The sequence below is a fragment of the Filobasidium floriforme genome (genome assembly GCF_021052385.1).
Source record: "Filobasidium floriforme strain CBS 6241 chromosome Unknown HD553scaffold_35, whole genome shotgun sequence".
In the NCBI taxonomy this organism is placed as follows: Eukaryota; Fungi; Basidiomycota; class Tremellomycetes; order Filobasidiales; family Filobasidiaceae; genus Filobasidium; species Filobasidium floriforme.
Window position 1 is genome coordinate 62,720 of NW_025763656.1, and position 17,422 is coordinate 80,141.

The 17,422-nt window shown below is 48.5% G+C and overlaps 3 protein-coding genes across 3 annotated transcripts; 1 reads left to right on the top strand and 2 right to left on the bottom strand.

Moving 5' to 3' along the window:
* Positions 1–8,887: 8,887 nt before the first annotated feature.
* On the bottom strand, positions 8,888–10,837 carry HD553DRAFT_301964 (uncharacterized protein). The gene is made up of 9 exons (XM_046178677.1): positions 10,549–10,837; positions 10,374–10,471; positions 10,185–10,299; positions 10,009–10,120; positions 9,840–9,941; positions 9,460–9,767; positions 9,339–9,397; positions 9,178–9,257; positions 8,888–9,095 (listed from the first exon to the last, which is right to left on the bottom strand). The coding sequence occupies exons 1-9, from the start codon at positions 10,642–10,644 to the stop codon at positions 8,971–8,973; spliced, it is 1,095 nt and encodes a 364-aa protein (XP_046032379.1). The 5' UTR covers positions 10,645–10,837; the 3' UTR covers positions 8,888–8,970.
* Positions 10,838–11,209: 372 nt separating this feature from the next.
* HD553DRAFT_301966 (hexose transport-related protein) lies at positions 11,210–13,908 on the top strand (the record flags this gene model as incomplete). The annotated part of the gene is made up of 13 exons (XM_046178678.1): positions 11,210–11,422; positions 11,544–11,677; positions 11,742–11,982; positions 12,047–12,130; positions 12,195–12,264; positions 12,328–12,640; positions 12,701–12,728; positions 12,793–12,997; positions 13,067–13,154; positions 13,294–13,328; positions 13,402–13,469; positions 13,531–13,643; positions 13,716–13,908. 13 exons carry the CDS (start codon positions 11,210–11,212, stop codon positions 13,906–13,908), a joined length of 1,785 nt encoding a protein of 594 aa, XP_046032380.1.
* A 169-nt stretch (positions 13,909–14,077) lies between these two features.
* On the bottom strand, positions 14,078–17,422 carry HD553DRAFT_170134 (uncharacterized protein). Its single transcript, XM_046176891.1, has 10 exons — positions 17,072–17,422; positions 16,882–17,003; positions 15,922–16,778; positions 15,634–15,793; positions 15,368–15,538; positions 14,866–15,286; positions 14,706–14,794; positions 14,604–14,643; positions 14,435–14,530; positions 14,078–14,343 (listed from the first exon to the last, which is right to left on the bottom strand). Exons 1-10 carry the CDS (start codon positions 17,132–17,134, stop codon positions 14,248–14,250), a joined length of 2,115 nt encoding a protein of 704 aa, XP_046032381.1. The 5' UTR covers positions 17,135–17,422; the 3' UTR covers positions 14,078–14,247.

A 17,422-nucleotide genomic window follows, 5' to 3' on the forward strand; every position in this document is an offset into this window, starting at 1 on the left:
TCATGCCAACAGATCTCAGTGTTACAGGTTATTTGTCCAATTGTTAAGAAGCCAGAAACAAAAAGGCCAGATGAAAACTTACCGAGAGATTTTCTGATTGTTTGTTCCATTACCTAGAAGACCTGAACTTTCCACAAAGTTTTGGGAGATACAAGGAATCGTACTTCATCATACTGACTGCCCCAAACCTTTTATCAAATGTTATTCAATAACAAGCCATGTAAAGAGTTCCCCAGCTGGATGATTTACATTGACATTCCTTCCTTCAAGCAGCCTAAAACAGATTTGGGACCTCAAGTTGCCTTTCTTTACCAATGTGTGAACCAGCCGGCATTTCTATGTACAATAAGGTAATCTTAGCTAACCTCGCTGTTGTAGTCCAAACCAGCTGAACTGCTAGCAAAGAGAAGTTGGTGTCGTCACAAGGTGGAGGTGATGTGTACCTTGTCCACCTTGGAGGGCAGCAAACGGCATGTAGATGAACTATGCTGGGCTCTTGACGCGGGTCTACCTGAATGCGAGGAGCCCTTATAGCCTATCACCATGTCCCTTGTTATTCAGCTCTTATCCAATGTCTCCACCTCAACAAAGTCACACAGATGCTTGGGAACACAAAAAAGACAGGGTGAAGCAACACAATAACCGCATACTCTAGTCTGAATGAAGTGATAATCAAGGCATGTGTGAAAGTATGAGTACAAGGGAGATCTCCATTGCAATCACATACTTGTAGCAACCTACTTGAAAAGCAATTGTGTTGCGGCGGAAGTCACTAATGGGCGATAGGTCCTGGTCGTACGGCGTAGGGTGCTCAAGGTGAATCACAGGTAGTCAGGAGAATGTTGCAAGTTCGCTTAGATGAAGCGATTTCGAGTAAGGGGTACAAATCCAGAGATTTATGGATAAGGAAGGGTGCTCACTTGGTGTGAGGTACCGGATTTGTTCTAAGGTGAAACGATGAAGCGTAGATACTTAGCGACGTCCTTGAGTTGTAACCTCTCCGCAACACGTCTTGAAGATGTTGTAACAAGTCAGATAGGCGTGTATTGAATGTGATATCGGAACTTGACCTATTACTATTACAGAGCGTCCTCTATCGAAATCGGTCAAGTTCCTCTAGCTATTTATACGGAGACGAGTGCGTAGACGAGACTGGCAAGCACTGAAAAGACTCCACAACAAAGAATGGCGAGAGATGGCGAAACTGGAAGAGCAAGATGGCGAACAGACGAATCCTGTCAAGAGCAACCGGATCGGCAGATGAGGCAAGTTTGAGTTTGCATCTGTCCCTAGGTACGTCGAGTAAGGTTGTCGAGGTCCTGAGTAAGGTTGTTTGGTACCTCAAGGTCCTTGTACCTGTTTGTGATATGTGTTGGGAAGATATTGTTGTTTTGGTGGATGGTGAAGGCAAAGGTAAGGGCAACCAAATCTGCTCCAAGGGAATCAGGTTCGCCTCGTTAAGCCGGACTTAGGTGTATGCTGATGTCCGTGGGAAGAGCCTGCACGTTGGCAGTCGACTCACATGATGATCCCATGACAAATAGTCTAGCTTCCTTTACAACAGCAATGACTGTTGTGTTAAGAAGGGTCTGTAATGTTCTGACCCCTCTTGTTGTCAAGACAATCAAAATGTTGCTATTCATCCGATTGTTGCATCGGACTATTGGCCAACCCATTGCTTTTGCTCTCGTCACCTTGATGTGAAATCTCATCACAGCCATGTTTTTGCTGCCCTCAGCCATGATTGTGTTGGTTCGCTCCTTCTCCCAAGAGACAGAAGACTAGGGACTCCCTGGGCGCTTGAACCTTCCTTCCCGTACTTGTTGGTAGGATTGTGTTGTTGGTCCACCAAGTCACCATTGTTGGGCTGCAAATCAACCAGGCAAGGGTTGGATCAAAGGACATGATGAGCCACATGCCGGTCATTGTTGACTTGTTGCACTCATCCTAGCAGGTAAGGTAATGGTAATCTAATATCTTTAGTGTATCATCATTTCCCTTCTATCTGCTTCTGCAGACAGACAACCCAGTGACAGAAGATCAAACAAGCAAAGAAGTCTCTTGGTTGACAACACATGCTGGATACTTACTAATTTTGACTGTGCTAATGGCTCCCCAAAGATAATATCTGGCCATGTGTTTGCGTGCATTTGTCAGTTTACTGGTTGGGGCCTGCCTACAAGACTATAAGGACTGTCATCCCCGTCCAAACACATATACTACTCGGGGACCAGCCCTACATTTCTTGCAAGAGTTTAGGAATGTAACCCTGCGGTACAGGAAGCAAAGCTAGGGGCTCGGCATATAGTGGCCATTTTGATTTTGTGGATCAACATCGCTTTCAATAACACCTTTGTATGTCTGACCCCAGTCCAGAGGTAAAAGTTACCTCACCCCAATTATTGACAGGTGGGACATGAGACTCTGCTGACTAATGAAGAAGAGCAAGCTGCAAACTGTCTTCTGTGTCAGTAACTTTTACCAGCTGTGTTTGCAGGTTGATCCTTCTCAACACAGAAAGCCAACACTTGACTAAGATTACACCTCTACACAAATGGACTTTGCAATGTAGATGTTGCACTTCTTTCATGCAAAACCAGCTGATGTTTTGCTAAGATAGCAGAATCTGTTTACCATGACATGAGGAAGCCGCATAACCAATGCCAGGGGATTTCTGGTAGAATGTGTACTCTACACTAGTCAACAAGCCTCAAGCCCAAACATTTACCAGAAAATGGATCCTAAACTGTTTGTCTCTTTGTGATTGCTTAATCAAGCACTGCAAAGGCATTTTGTCTGGTTCGAGACTGATTTGATGAACTCCCAGCTCAGATGCTGCTTAGGCATGCCAGAATGGCCGCTCTTAGATATGCATATCAGCTTTGCAGTGTGAAATAATAACCTTCTGCTGGTCTCGTGTATTGCTTACCTTTGTGCAGGTTATGCCACCTTGTGGTCATCTTGTCTTCAGGCGAGTCTCAAGGAATCGTACATCTTGCTTCCTAGCAATGTAGCTCTTTTGTGTCGTATAAGATATACTTTGTTCATCTGCAGCATGCTTGATAGCGGGGTATAGCACTGCTCCACTATGGAAAGACAAAATGGTTGATGCTATAAGAAACAACGCTTTATGTGAAAGTCAAAATTACCTGGATTGATCCTGTCATCTATGACCCCTACAGCCCCCCTTGGTGTATATATAGCTGCTGATAACAAAGAGTTCTAGAGACAATTCTGTCCAAACCTTCTGTTCTCTGCCCATGGACCTGTTTGCCTTGTGCTCATGGTATCACAGCCATATGTGACCAATTTGCGACATTTGTCATTGTTGGTGAGACTGCGCAAGATCAGATGCATACAGTCTTGAAGAGATGATGTTGTTACTGCAAGCTTGGCTCTTCTGTGAAGCCTAGGGTTGCCTGAGAGCCTGTGGCAAATACTCAGAATGCTTGCAGCAACCAGCTTGAAACATCCCCAAGGAAACACAGCCGTGATTGACATTAACGCAACTTCAGTATGTATTGTGATGTAAGGTCAATCATCTATATAGCAATAAACCATAAGTGTGGCATAATTCTTGGGCTCATGTGCTCTGCAGAAGATTGCCAAAAGTCTCCTGACTGAAACCTATCCATGTATGCCTTGCTAGACTACTGACAGCGATGATCTCTAGCTCAGAATCTAGAGATTCACCTGTCTGCTGCAAGTCAGCCAGCTACTGATACAAAATGCAGGAACTATGCCCAATCAGCCATATGTATTATCAGTCAGTCACTTGCTCGGAGTAAAACTATGTAGTGTAAATACAGAGTGTGAATAGAGAAGAGATAAAGACATGACTGGGGTTGCGATTGTGTAACTGCTAAGTCTCAAGTTCACTAGGGGAACAAACATGCTTGACAGAATAGCATGTGTTAGGTTGCCAGCAAACCGCGAACGGCTATAACAGCATGTATAGCAGACCATTTGTTTCTGATTTCTCTTTCTTATCTGATGTACTACTTTACTTCTATACAAGCAACCAGATACATATGTAAATGAGCATCCCCTGTGGAATTTGGTCTTCTCCCACACAACAGTCGGCTTACTTCACAACATAGTCATTCACGCGACTGATAGCATCTGTGAAGTAAGCCAACTCTTATGTGGGAGAGGAGCAAATTTCATAACTGAATTTATAACGAGATACATTGCAGCTGTAACGATGCTGTCCTATTTGGTCAATCTTGATATCCTTTGCTTGTTATGTAACAAGAGCAGCTAGTCCTTGTTGATGTTGGCAAGGTCAAGGTGGGAAGGGAAAGGGTGAAAGGGTTGAAGTGAAAGGTGAAGGTAATGATAATGAATCTTGTAATAAGAGATCTGAGTCCTCATAGATGAGAAAAGGGATGATCCATTCCTCCTTTTGGGGACTCCTATATATATGTACAATCTGAGGAAATAGCATGTACCAGAACACATGTCTGTAGATGCAAATATGGGTCTGTGTTACGACCGTACTTGGAAAGGACCAAGGTTTGTAGGACGGATAGCGGTGGTCAGCGAATTGTGAACAGATCGAAGAGACTCAGCTGAATAGTATCCCGGGTGGATGACTTGAGGTATCACTTGACCAGTGTGAAAGCCGAGTTGGATGACGAGGCAAAGATGTAGTAGATCTTTGTGGAGATGACTTGTGTAACTTATGATATTTCTTCTTGGGAAGAAGAAGTCTGAGTAGAGGAAGTGTACAAGCTGTCTAGAATGGTCTGATATATATATTATTCTGTAGGTCGAACTAGTTCTGCATTCTGTAGAACTAGTTCGGTTGCAAGTCGATTTTGTTCGGTGGATGGCGATCATGTTCGGTAGATGGCGATCATGTTCGGTAGATGTCGATTGTGTTCGCCAGGTGTCGAATATGTTCGCTAGGTGTCGAGTTTGTTCGATAATGAGGCGAACTGGTTCGGTTCATGACAGTCTGTAAACGCAGATATGTGACTGTGGACGCAAATATGTGACTGTAGACAAGCATGTGTGATTGCAGACGCAATGATGCGTCTCAGGTTGCACAAATATGTCTGCAGACGCAGATTCAGGACTGTGGTTGCACACCTGTGTTTTTTGTCACAAGTTGTGATTGCAGTCACACCTTTACAGCATCTGTCAAGAGCATCAAGCAAACAGCTACACCATCAGCTTAGGGTGATATCCCATCAGAACATATCATGTATATATATCCCTCTTGACTCACAAACCTGGTTCTAGGTTGCTCAAAACTCGATGGAGAGGTCTCTTCATAATTTAGAGTGTTGTACATATACATTTGGTCACTTCAGCTGCCATGTTATTCTCTTTCTTCATGAGGTGGCAATCGAGCGACCAATGAGTGTTGTAGACGAGACATGTTCCAATTTTTCACACGGATTCAACCAAAGATCTGCACCCAATTCTGGCTGTTGCAGCATGTGAGATGGGACTCAACTTGGGTTCAAGTGGTGTCAGTGAGAATTGCAAAAATGTAGATATACAGATATTGGTGACCCAGCCCAGTTCCTTGTCATCAATCACCTATCACTAGGAATCACTCCCCTTCTGATCAGCCATGTGGTAGATGTTTGTGGCAACAAGATGGCAGATGAACGAGACACTCAACTCCCTTTTATGTTTTGCACTAGATCATCGTGAGATGCTACGACTTGGTCATTGTTGAAGCCTGGCATGAATGGTACAACATGGCAGATGACAACAGCGTCAGAGAGGAATACATATTACAAAGTCCCATCACATCTTGCACAACCTGTAGTGACAAGTTTGAGAGCTACTGTTAGAACAGGCTATCGAAATCAGTTAGATTACATTTCCCATTGCATCTCACCTGGATCCAACAATGATGTTTGAGCAAGTAGCCAAATGGTTCATGATCCATCAAGGTTGGCTATACGTTATTTTAGCTTGGGCTGATCTTGATGTGTTCTCATGTTGCACACTCACAGCCTACCCCCTGAATCCTCAACAACAGTTGCTGATCATTGATACTAAGAGAGCTTGTAGGTTGTTTATCTATCCCATAGGTTCAGTGGAACTTTTTACAATCATTTAGTCAGATGATAGTTAGCCTTTTCTTTGCACTGAACAACAAGCTTTGTTGTGAAGTAACAACTAGATCCACCAAGGTTGGGTACCTGATGTACCTAGGCAATAGTAATGGCGTGTTACTAGTGCTGATCTTGTCTTGTTGTGAAGATTAACCAATGTTGCTTGCATAAAAGTAAAGGAGTACATGAGGGGGAAAGAGAAATCAGGCCAAAATGGCCTGCTATATATACCTTTCTGTAAAAGGAACGTGGCAGGTTTTGCCACCACGAAGAGGGTTTCGAGTTGTGTCCTGTTACGTCGAGTTGCCTTATTGCAAGGCAGGAAAGGGAGAGGGCAAGTGCCCAGGTGTGTATCCTTAGGGGTTAGAACACTTTTATGTGTAATGAAAGTGGATTAGACAACGTCCAGTGTAAGCCAACAACATGATCACATGAATGATCTGGGGCAATGCAAAGCAGAATGCCCTGGTATGCAGGAAGTCACCCATCCCTGATGTATACAAGTCAATTAATGATTAGCAGAATAGAAAGCTCTGTTTCTGCTCTGACCAGGCAACAAATGTCCCTGGTTTGCCATGCTATCACACCAACAGATGTTGCAGAGCGCAGACTGCAGGGTAGGGTGCCAGATTTAAGATACTGGAGAATACAAAGACTTTTTGCTTTCCCAAGACATTGACTACAGCTTAGCTTAAGCATGACCATGAGCATTATTTTGAGACTTGACAGGATCAATCATCCCTTATTGCAAACAACACTGAATGCAGCTGACTGCAGATTGTTCGGAGTGCAAGTGTATGTAGATCTTGTAGCATACATGATGCCTGTGCAACACCCTGTGGGAACGTCTGTATTTGTCGTTCCTGGACTATTTCCTTGAGACGCACGCATGCATAGATATTGGCACCAAATTAGATGTAACCCTCATCAAGGCTCAATAACACAGATCTGTCCCGAACGATGATACATGGGCGGAGGCCTCCTCTAGCAAAGTTGCCAAAAATTTGAGTGGCAGCCCAACCGGTGTTCTTGTCCAAAGCGTTGCAATGGGGAGCTACATTTGAGATTGGTGACGACAACCATCAAGCAGAACACATTGTCCTTGAGACAGAAAGCTCTGAGATCCCATTGCAGGCGGATCACCCGATCATAGACCTTTTTGTAAGAGGCGTGTTCAACCGGGTACAGTAAATTGAGTAGTGCAGAAGAATCTGCGACCTTGCGATGTTGGGAAGCGGCAACCTGTTCACTGAATGTCCTCTTGTCAATCATGGTGCCGGACGCGACAATGTTTTCCTGGTAGCCCTCCTCTCGCTGGACGATGTAGTACAAACAATCAAATTGGCCCTGAGGGAAATTGTCTTGTCTCTTTGCACGGCGGCGGTGTCGGCAGTCTTTGGAAGAAGTGATGACAGAGACAATCGGTTTAACAGTTTTCCGGTTGGTATGGGCATACAGTTCTTTTAACAGCGTAAGGAAAGGACACGACAATAGGGGGCCTGTGTCAGTCCTTGTCTTGGCCTTGCAATGGTCTTGCAAACTCACTTCAGACTCTCTCAAAAGCCTGAACGCTCTGCTCATCCCCCTGACCTTTATCAATGGCACGGTGATCACATCCTTCTTGATGAAATAGAGCATGGCTTTCCTGTCTGACGTCAAAGCCTGGCAGCTCTCTCTGACTGTGTCGTAGTCCTTTTCCGCCCGCTCCAACTGCTTGTCAGATCTTCCACTGACAATGCGGGTAGAGCCGTTGTTCAGCACTTCCTTTCAGTCAAAATCGGCTCGGTAGGTCTTCCTCTCCATCATTCGGCGGAGATGTTCGAGTTGTTGTGGATGCAGAGAGGGGGAATTGTGTCGCTCATGGAGAGAGTTAGTATAGCAATGGCGATCGGCAAGGCGCTGCTCTCAACTACTTTGCTACTGTTTCTGGATTTGCTGACCCAGTCGCAAGATCGATGTCCAATGTTGTTGATCACGACGATCTGGGTTGCTCTTTCTCGTTGGCTGCCGTTCACAGGAATCCAGTCAATGCCAGGACAACAACAATACAGAATCGCATCGACCACGCAATGTAGAAAGCGTATCTTGTGAAGCGAGAGAATAAACGAAAGGCCCGTCAATCAACAAATGATCAACGATTGTCAATCAATCATAGATTATCAAACCTTCCAACACGCGATTCTCTTCTTGCTACACGATAATATCCCCCTTGCCTATTCAGAAAATCAGATACCTAAAAAAGCAGCAATTGCCCACCCAATCCATCCCCTTTGGGGTTGTGGCGGCGTCAGTCGGCTTAGTGTTGATGATTGAAGAAGTTCTGCGGTCAGTGAAGGCAATTGATTGCCCATCAGAATCCTTCCGAATTGTGGCACTGGCAGGTCGGCTTGATCTGACCAAAAACGGCCAAATCTTTACAAGGACTGTTTGTTGATGAACCCTATGATTTGGTGGAATTGACTTCAGTCCCAGCGATGCGCACCATCCTCTTGATTTGAGGCGGCTTTGCAAGTACAAGCAGGGGACCTTTCCAACATTCAACGTCGCATTTAACCCAATTATGATTTGCGTTACAAGCATGGGAATCAGTTGCTACTCATCTAACATCAAACCGTCTGAAGTACGATGAGATGGGAACGCCATTACTGATTCGGTCAGACTCGGTGTGAATCGCATCCTCACTTCTGGGGTGACATAGAGGGCGGAAAGACCGGCCTGGATGGGGATCTTGGTGTATACTCAGGCGGAGTCTATGCTCAGGCATGATCCACGCTTGATCATCCTCGCTGCATCGCACGAATATGTATACAGGCATCTATCACGCTTCAATGACATGTTCGACAATGGAAAGTACTTGGCCGTCCCAAATTGTATCATAACCTTGACATTGTGATCAGACCAAGATTGGCTCCCCGCTCTGCTCATCAAACTCGACAACCTTTCCTTCTCTGAAAGACCATGTCAGGGCTACGGCAATCTGAGCGGCTTGCATCGCGTCGTCGACCGTCGTCGGCACAGCTAAACATGAACGATAGGACGTCGAAGCCGATGAGTTATCGTCATTACACATGAGGTGCTACGGGGACCTCGGGGAACTCACGTAGGTCGTTCCGGCAACACGCAACAAACTCGTTCATCTCCGTCACAAACGCTTCACGAAAGCGTTCGTAGTAGGTCGGGCTGTCCGTATGCGAAGATGTGTGCATGAGCTCGAGGACGACCCAGGATATAGAGAGTGAGCGAAAGAGATAGGCGACTTACGTGGACTCGGTTCGTACTCCATGAGCGTCCCTGATTTCCAGCCGATTGATCTGTGGGTTCTGATAACGGGAAATGGTCAATCGCTGCGTTCTCCGAAGAGTCAGGTGAGACAAGGTCTTACCCCGTTGACGATCATTTTGCCCTCAGTCCCAAAAATCTCGGCGAAACAATCGTGTCCGTGTATAGCCGTCCTGCTCAGATGAAACGTGACCCTCTGTCCTCCCCTGAAGTCGATAATTGCGAGCGCATTATCCGCATCTCCGTCCTTTTCCAGCTCGGGATGTCGAACGTTCTGTCCAGTCGCGAATACACGCTTGACCGCACAATCTGAACCGGGAGTCGATAGTAGCCAGCGGGCCATGTCGATGTCATGGATACCGCAGTCGATGAAGATGCCCCCGGAGGCCTTGGAATAGGCCACGAAGAACCCTAGCGATCGACGATTGGTAAGGGAGAATGTCAGCTTGATATTCAAATCCAGGATCGATGTATATCGCTCACCGGAAGGATCGTACTGATCACAAGTAGCAGACTTGATCATATGAGGCACTCCGAGCAGACCTTGGTCGATCCTGCTTTTCGCTTCGCGGTAGGATTCGTCAACTGCAGGTGTCCAGCAAATCAGCTACGTGTCTCGAGGTCCAGTTATTATGCGACGCATCCAACTCACATCGACGAGAGAATCCAATCATGACCTTGACATGGGGATTGGCCTTCGCGGCCGCAACAAGCGGCTTGGAAAGATTCACATCGACGGATATGGGCTTTTCGCAAAGCACGTGCTGAGGAGGAGAGACCGGGTAGGTCAGATCAAGTATTGTTGAAAGGGGTGTACTTTGTACGTACGATACCTGACTGAACGGCTTGGACCGCCAGACCAACGTGAGTCGATGTCTCGGTCGCAATGACCACTCCCTGCAGACCCGCATGATCGAAACAGGCGCTCGGCTCCGTGTAGCATCTGATGGGACGATCAATCGTATCAGCTGGCGTTCCTCATATCGGGGAGGGAGATCGTCGAGAACAACTGCTTACTGAATACCAGCCGGCAGATTGTCTTTGACCCACTTGGATGCCGAGGGATTCACATCGCAAACGGCGACGAGTTCTGCATCAGGAGTAAAGTACGCAACCTGTACAAGCCGCACATGACAATGCAATCGATGTCAGATACACGGATCTCGTCTGGCGATTCCGGTCAAAAACTCACGTTACGTGCGTGCCGTTTACCCATTCGACCGATACCGAAGACGGCAATTTTCATGCGAGAACGGCTGGAGTCGTGGCTGAGAACGGGGACGGTCATGCTGGGAATCGAGCTTAGGCTTTGGGGTTTCGAGAGTTGAGGGTATCTCTAAGAGGTGGATGGTCGTTGCTTCTGAAGGCCAGAGGTGGCCATCCGGTCCTTGATTCCTCACATTGGCAAGCTCTATATGTATATACCTCTGGTCAATTGGCGGCTTTACCAATCTCGAGTCTAGCTAGCCTTTCTTCTGGCTTCCAGGTGGCATCTGTTCGAACTCCCCGCAAACACGACCGCTTCGTTTCTTGAGTCGGTCTTTAGGGTTTTAGGGGTTTAGGGTCTATTGCTAGCGCGCAAGCAACGCCTTCCATTCGTCATCGCTTCGACTTCGGTCCGGTTCACATACCCTCGGCAGCGACAGCGATCGCAAAAACCGCCCGATCACGAAGTGATGGATAGCAACGGGTTTTTAGAATTCGCCGGTAGATCGCCGGAAATGGGGCTCCGAACACAGACGATTTCTCACATATAGCACGATGAAACAGTAGCAATCACAATTGTTCGCTGGACCGCGAATTACTAAGCGTGGATCACAGGTGTCACATAGCTTAACCTTCGTCGCGCATCGATGACAAGTACCGACTCAACCAAATCTCAACATGCCTCGGATCGGCAAGATATCCGCTCTATCGAAGACTTCGGCCTGGTGCGTCACCCCGACACTCAAGGCTATGTGGACGACAGCGAAGCTTTGAGCCGAGCGTTCGGAGGCACGGGTTTAGGTGACATATTTGCAAACCGCTTCATCGTCACTTGCGTCTTGGCGGCTTGTACAGGGGGTGTAAGTGATCTATACCGCTCTGTTGTATGCCTTGCCGATCATCAAGCTGAAATCTGGCGTCCGCGCAGTTGCTCTTTGGTAAAGTTACCGAAGCGCAAGCTGGGCCGAGCCATTCACTGAGTTGCTAAAATTTGTCACTTATCGTCCAGGTTTCGATCAGGGTATCCTCTCCGTCGTCTACGTCATGCCCCGTTTCTTGGACCAATTCCCAGAAGTAAATGATTCGGTCTCTACAGCGGCGAGCTTTAACAAGGGGTGAGTGAGCCATGTAGCCTGAAGACACCATCGGCGCCCGCAGCTCATCTTGTCGACGCAACAGTCTGATGACGGGAATGCTAGAGATGGGTGCCTTTCTAGGAGCGCTGATGGCTGGATTCGTCGCCGACAAGTATTCTCGAAAAGCATCCATCCTCTTCGGTCTGATCTGGTTCGTGCTGGGTTCTACCGTGCAGACGGCTTCCTTCAACTACGCAACCCTTGTGGCCGGAAGGACTCTCGGTGGTGTCGGTATTGGAATCCTCTCGTCCACGGCCCCGATGTATATATCCGAGGCAAGTGAGGTTTCGCTGGACGCAGCTCAAAAGGATCGCATGCTGATCGTCCCTCTTGACGAGGAGGAAACAGGTTGCACCCCCAAACGTTCGAGGCGCTCTGCTCGCTATGGAACAGTTCACCATTGTCCTTGGCATCATCGTCATGTTCTACATCGTAAGTCTACTTGGCAAAGTACCCTCCCGAGCTCGGCAAACCACTTACTTGCCCGTCGTTACAGACTTATGCTACCAGGCATATCGCTAGCGATTGGTGTTACCGTCTTCCCTTCTTGTTGCAGATGGTACCGAGTCAGTCCCATGCAGCGAACGTGACTCTTATTGCCGATCGTCCCTAATCTGAAGTGTTTGCAGGCATCTTCCTCGGCGGGTCGCTCTACTTCCTGCCGTACTCGCCTAGATGGCTCGCTAGTAAAGGTAGAGAGGAAGAATGTCTCGACGCCCTTTGCAAACTCCGACAACTGCCGTCGTCGGATCCTCGAATTCAAGCAGAGTGGATCTTGATACGGGGAGAGGCCATTCATAATCGCGAGGCCCTGCTCATCCGACATCCCAACATGCGAGGCGAGGGTTTCAAGATGGAACTCCAGCGGGAAATAGCCAGTTGGGTCGATATGTTTCGTCCCGAAGTCATTCGAAGGACGCACATTGGAATCGGTCTCATGTTGTGCGTATCCACTCGGCTGTGTTCAGTACAAGCTGTACGCTGAACACGTACTTTCCGTAGCTTTCAACAGTTTGTCGGGATCAACGCTGTACGTCTGGCACCTCCACGTTGCTGCTTGATTGACTCCTGGCTGACGATTCCTTCACGCGCAGTTGATTTACTATAGCCCCTCTCTCTTCGAGACCTTGGGATTGGATTACGAGCTGCGCCTCACCCTTTCCGGCGTCATGAACGTGGTGCAGATTGCGGGAGTGATTCCCGCCATCTTCTTGCTGGATAAGCTTGGGAGGAAGTTCTGGCTGTATTTCGGATCATTTGGGATGATGTCCTCTCATTTCATCGTTGCGGCCATGGTTGGTGAGTTCAGTGGCGAGAGCCAGAGATAGATTTTCGACCGCTGAGACGATGCGTTACGATGACCTAAAGCGCGATACTCGGCTAATTGGGCCGATCATCCCGCTCAAGCTTGGGTCGGAGTCGCCTTTATACTCTTCTATATCTGGTGTTTCGGTACGTCGGCTCGTCGTCTTGTTGACTATCCACGGCCTTGAACATTCGAGCTGATAGAATCCCGCTATTGAGGTATCTCTTGGGGGTTCGTTTCCATGAATGGGGACGTCCGAGATCGAAAACTGATGATTACGCCCTCACAGTCCTGTTCCATGGAGCATGCCAGCAGAGGTTCACGGTAAGTCATCGTCCCACATCGTCATCACGATACTTGGTTCTCGAGCCTTGACATTCCATTGGCTTCTTTACAGCTTCAAGCTATCGTGCCAAAGGTGTGGCGCTGGCCACATGCAGCAATTGGATCAATAATTTCATCATCGTGAGCGGGATACGCTGATCCGAGCTACCGCTCCTATAGCGCTGACTCGTCTGCTTTGTAGGGCTTGGTGACACCGCCGATGATCAGAAATATAGGATACGGTACGTTCCTCTTCTTCGGAAGTTTCTCCTTTTTGTCCGCTGTATGGACCTACTTTTTCATCCCCGAGACCAAGTATGTCGTATGCGCTTGATGATTGTCGCAGTCAAGCCGGAGAGCTGATACGAGCGAGATTCCGCCGCATAGGGGCAAGACGTTGGAGCAGATGGACGCTGCGTTCAAGACAGATCAATCCGCTAAAGACGCCGTCGCCAAAGCCGAAATCTCCCAACTGCTTTGTCCCGCGGGTTCCGGCTCGAGTGATGATCCCGCCAGAGTGGACGAGAAGCGATACGACAAAGGAGGATTCGAGCAAGAGTGGCAGGAGACCGTGATCTGATGTCTTCGCTATCCGAGGATCATCACAGCTGTAAGCCTGGTCGGAAGCTCCTAAGTCCAGGCAGCTTGTGTGACAGAGATAGCCTGGAGGGTTTGTGATAGCTGCCCGACCGTTCCTGAGGTTTCCGTCCGTTCTCTTGACCGTAGAAGTCCCCGCCGACTTCCAAGAAAGTCTTGTATTGTTGTATCGGGTTCCGAAATATGACATTTTATGACGGTCGCATTCGCTCTCGGGGATTGTCGATTCGATGAGGCTTTCTCTGAGATCGCCCGATGCCTGAGGTCCCGGTTCCGGCAAAGAGTTGGGTTTCTCCTTTGACTTTGTTTCGCCTTGATGTGCTCAACCTGGCCTTGCTATGGAAGGAGAAGGCGCTCGACTCGGTCCAAGGGATTCGACTCCCGAGGGTATCATCTGTACGAACTGTACTTTGCAATACTGATTCGTCGGGCATTTGGGTGAACAGATTAGCAACCAAGCCTGCTCCAGCGCCCTTCGTACAGACGCGCGCTCCGGAATTCCGGCTTACCATTTCCCACCAATTACGCACGTCGCCTTGTGTGAGGTCCGTTTCGTGCGATATATTGTTGAAAAGCACCAGGATGATTGATATGACTTTACTTCGCTAACAATTGTGCCGGAACGGGGTCGTCAGTATTAGGTCTAAAATCTTGCTAGGCACGTGACCAAATTCTCACCATGCTTTCTCCGTTCGATGCCAATTGCGTAGCAGATATGCTGCGAATCGTACCTTGATGAGCGACCACATTATGGTAGGTCTATCCGGGGCGTGGACTGACCTGGAAAGCTGGCGATACGTCTCTCTTGCGACCCGATGTCTCTCGGCGATGCGACTGGACTGCGGTCGAGCGCTGGCTTGATAATCGAGCTTGAGATCAAGAACATCGCTTTGTTGAGCCCATGGTCTCTCTTCTTCTCTCGAACTTCCAAGCGACTTACCAGTGCAAACTCGACGATCGCTGCCGTCACCACAATATTGGCTCTTTGGGTCTGGAATATATCCGGTTGATCTGAGGTAGAACATTGCGCCGGTTCCAGAGCTCTGAGTTTGACTGGCAACTCGCGTTGAAGACAAGAGATCTTATGTCTAGCCTCCTCGGCCCAGTTCCAGCCCTCGTCCAACGTGAGATTCAGTTCACCCTGTGCTGCACATTCCAAGAGTCTACGGCGGAGTAAAGATGTCGACAGGAATCGGAACAGGCGAATATTGTAGACGTATCCGACCATATACGAGAGGCTGGCCAGAGGTTGTGAGACGAATCCTGCAGCTGTGATGAATTCGTCGTCGGTTTCGAGCGGGTATGGCGGCACGCCCTCGTGATCGTGCATCAGGATGGGGCTGCCCATCGCCGCGTCGGTCCTATCGGTTGAATGTGGGCGAAACGCCGATCAATCAAGGGAACGCACAACCAATGCAAGAGGGTGGTTCGAGTCTACTTACTTTTCGTGGCAGTACAGATGCCAGAATATCCTCCGCTTCAATTCAGCATCGATAAGATTGTCCGTCGAATCGACAACATTATAGCCCAGCGTGTACACGAGGCGAGTGGCCGTTCCCATCAGCGCATCTCGAAATCGAGTACGGTTAGTGGCGGCACAGTGATAGGTATCCCTAGATATGTGAGGGAAAACAAGAGGGGGTCAACAGCGTACTTAAGTCAGCGTAAAGACGCAGCCTCTGATTATGGAGTGGGTTCTCATGCTTACGCGATCATCGTCACCACGATATTCATATTCGGTTCCTCCAGGTGGCGTACCTGAATCGCCCTAGATGCGGTATGGCATTTGTTCTGTAACTTCTCGAGTTGTCTTTGGGAAAAAGGAGGATCCATAAGGTGCAGTGGGACTTGGCAGATCGTGTAGGCGGCTAGATGTCGAAGAGGAGGTGAATGCGTCGTCCCGCAAAACGCGAGTAAAGAGTCAATTGATCGTCCTCAAGGTCAGCGCTCCTGGTTGAGCCGTACAATCGACCAACAATCGCCTCGAGCCACTCACTCAAGCTCAACAACAGCGCTCTGAAAGTTTCGTCGCTTCGATCTTTCCTCAAGACGATATCGTTTGTGAAAGTCGGTTTGTGTACCAACGGCATGAGAGCGTGTTGATACCGGAGGTAGAGTCCGATGAAGTAGGAAATGTCGCACCACGGAGCGATCTCTTCGATTTGGGGTGATGCATTCTTCTTTGCAAGAGGTGCTTGGTGGAGCCCTTCGACCGGATTCGAGTAATCCCGATGCTGAAGCCGATCTTCCTCATCTCCTTGAAGGGAGTCGTGACCAAGAGATCCGTGATTGACAGGGGCATTGTCCCCGATACAAGAAGCCGTCGAGCTTTGGGCTAGCATATCTGACGGTCCGATATACCCCGAGAACAGATCGTCGTCATGTAGTGGAGGTGGATATGGTGGATCTTTTGACGCATACGGCCGGATCGATGCTGAAGGTGATCCCGTGTTCTGGTTCGGGAATTGAAGTCCGGATTGTGACGATAGCGATTGATGGAAGGAAGGAACGATTGAGTTCCTAGCATTCCTGACCGGCGAATCTTCATGGTCCGTGTAGCCATTTGAAACACCACCGAAGTCTGGCGGCAAGTAGGTGGAACTCCTTGCAGGAGGTGGGGGCACTTGGTCGTCGTCGTCGCTTCGGCGATCATTTTCCAAGACTGACGCCGTCGCCTTTGACGTGTCGATATCATGATTCGTTTCCCTTCTCTCCCTGCCAACAGCCAAATCAAGATTGATAGCTGATGTGTCCGTGGCATCGGTTCCATAGGTCGAGGAACGAGAGCTTTGTCGTTCGGGCAAAGGTGCAGGGTAAGGTCGAGCCTGTTGGATGGCCACCTTGGTGTTTCCGCTATACGGTTAGTTATCGGAACGGCCGAGCAACCCAAACAATCTGGGGGTCAGCGTTTGATCTCGTAAGGAAAGAGAAGGAACAAGTGCTCTCGTGAGCTCACCCTTTCTTCCTTCCTCGGGTTTGCAGGACGTAGTCGAACCTGCATGGAATCTTGCATCGAGCACACACCCTACAGGACCTCGAAGTAGAGCCGGCTGCAAAATCGTCCGTTATACACCTAATCTGGAGTGTCAAAATCAGAGAAAGACGATCAGTGTGAGAGATCGGATGGCCATCCGGGGGTGACTTACCTTGCGTGCCCTACATTCGTCACACGTCCTTGTTTTCGACGACGACGACAACGACGACGACATGACCGTTGTCCCCCTGATCTGGGTTGAATGAGGCTAGGTTGATTAAGAGTCTGCGCACATCAGGACTCCTAGCTGTGCCTGGATTGTTTGATGTGGTTGCTACTGCGTGTGCCCATGGGCACAAAGCCTTTCTATACCGGCTTTACCTTCAATTTCGGAGTTGTTGATCCGCTGGTTTCAGGTCCGAGAAGAGTCGAAAACGCGAGTTCTTTCTAGCGTTTTACATGGATTATTTAGCGATGCCAGTGTCAAACACAATGACAGTCAACCCCCCGATATCGAGACACA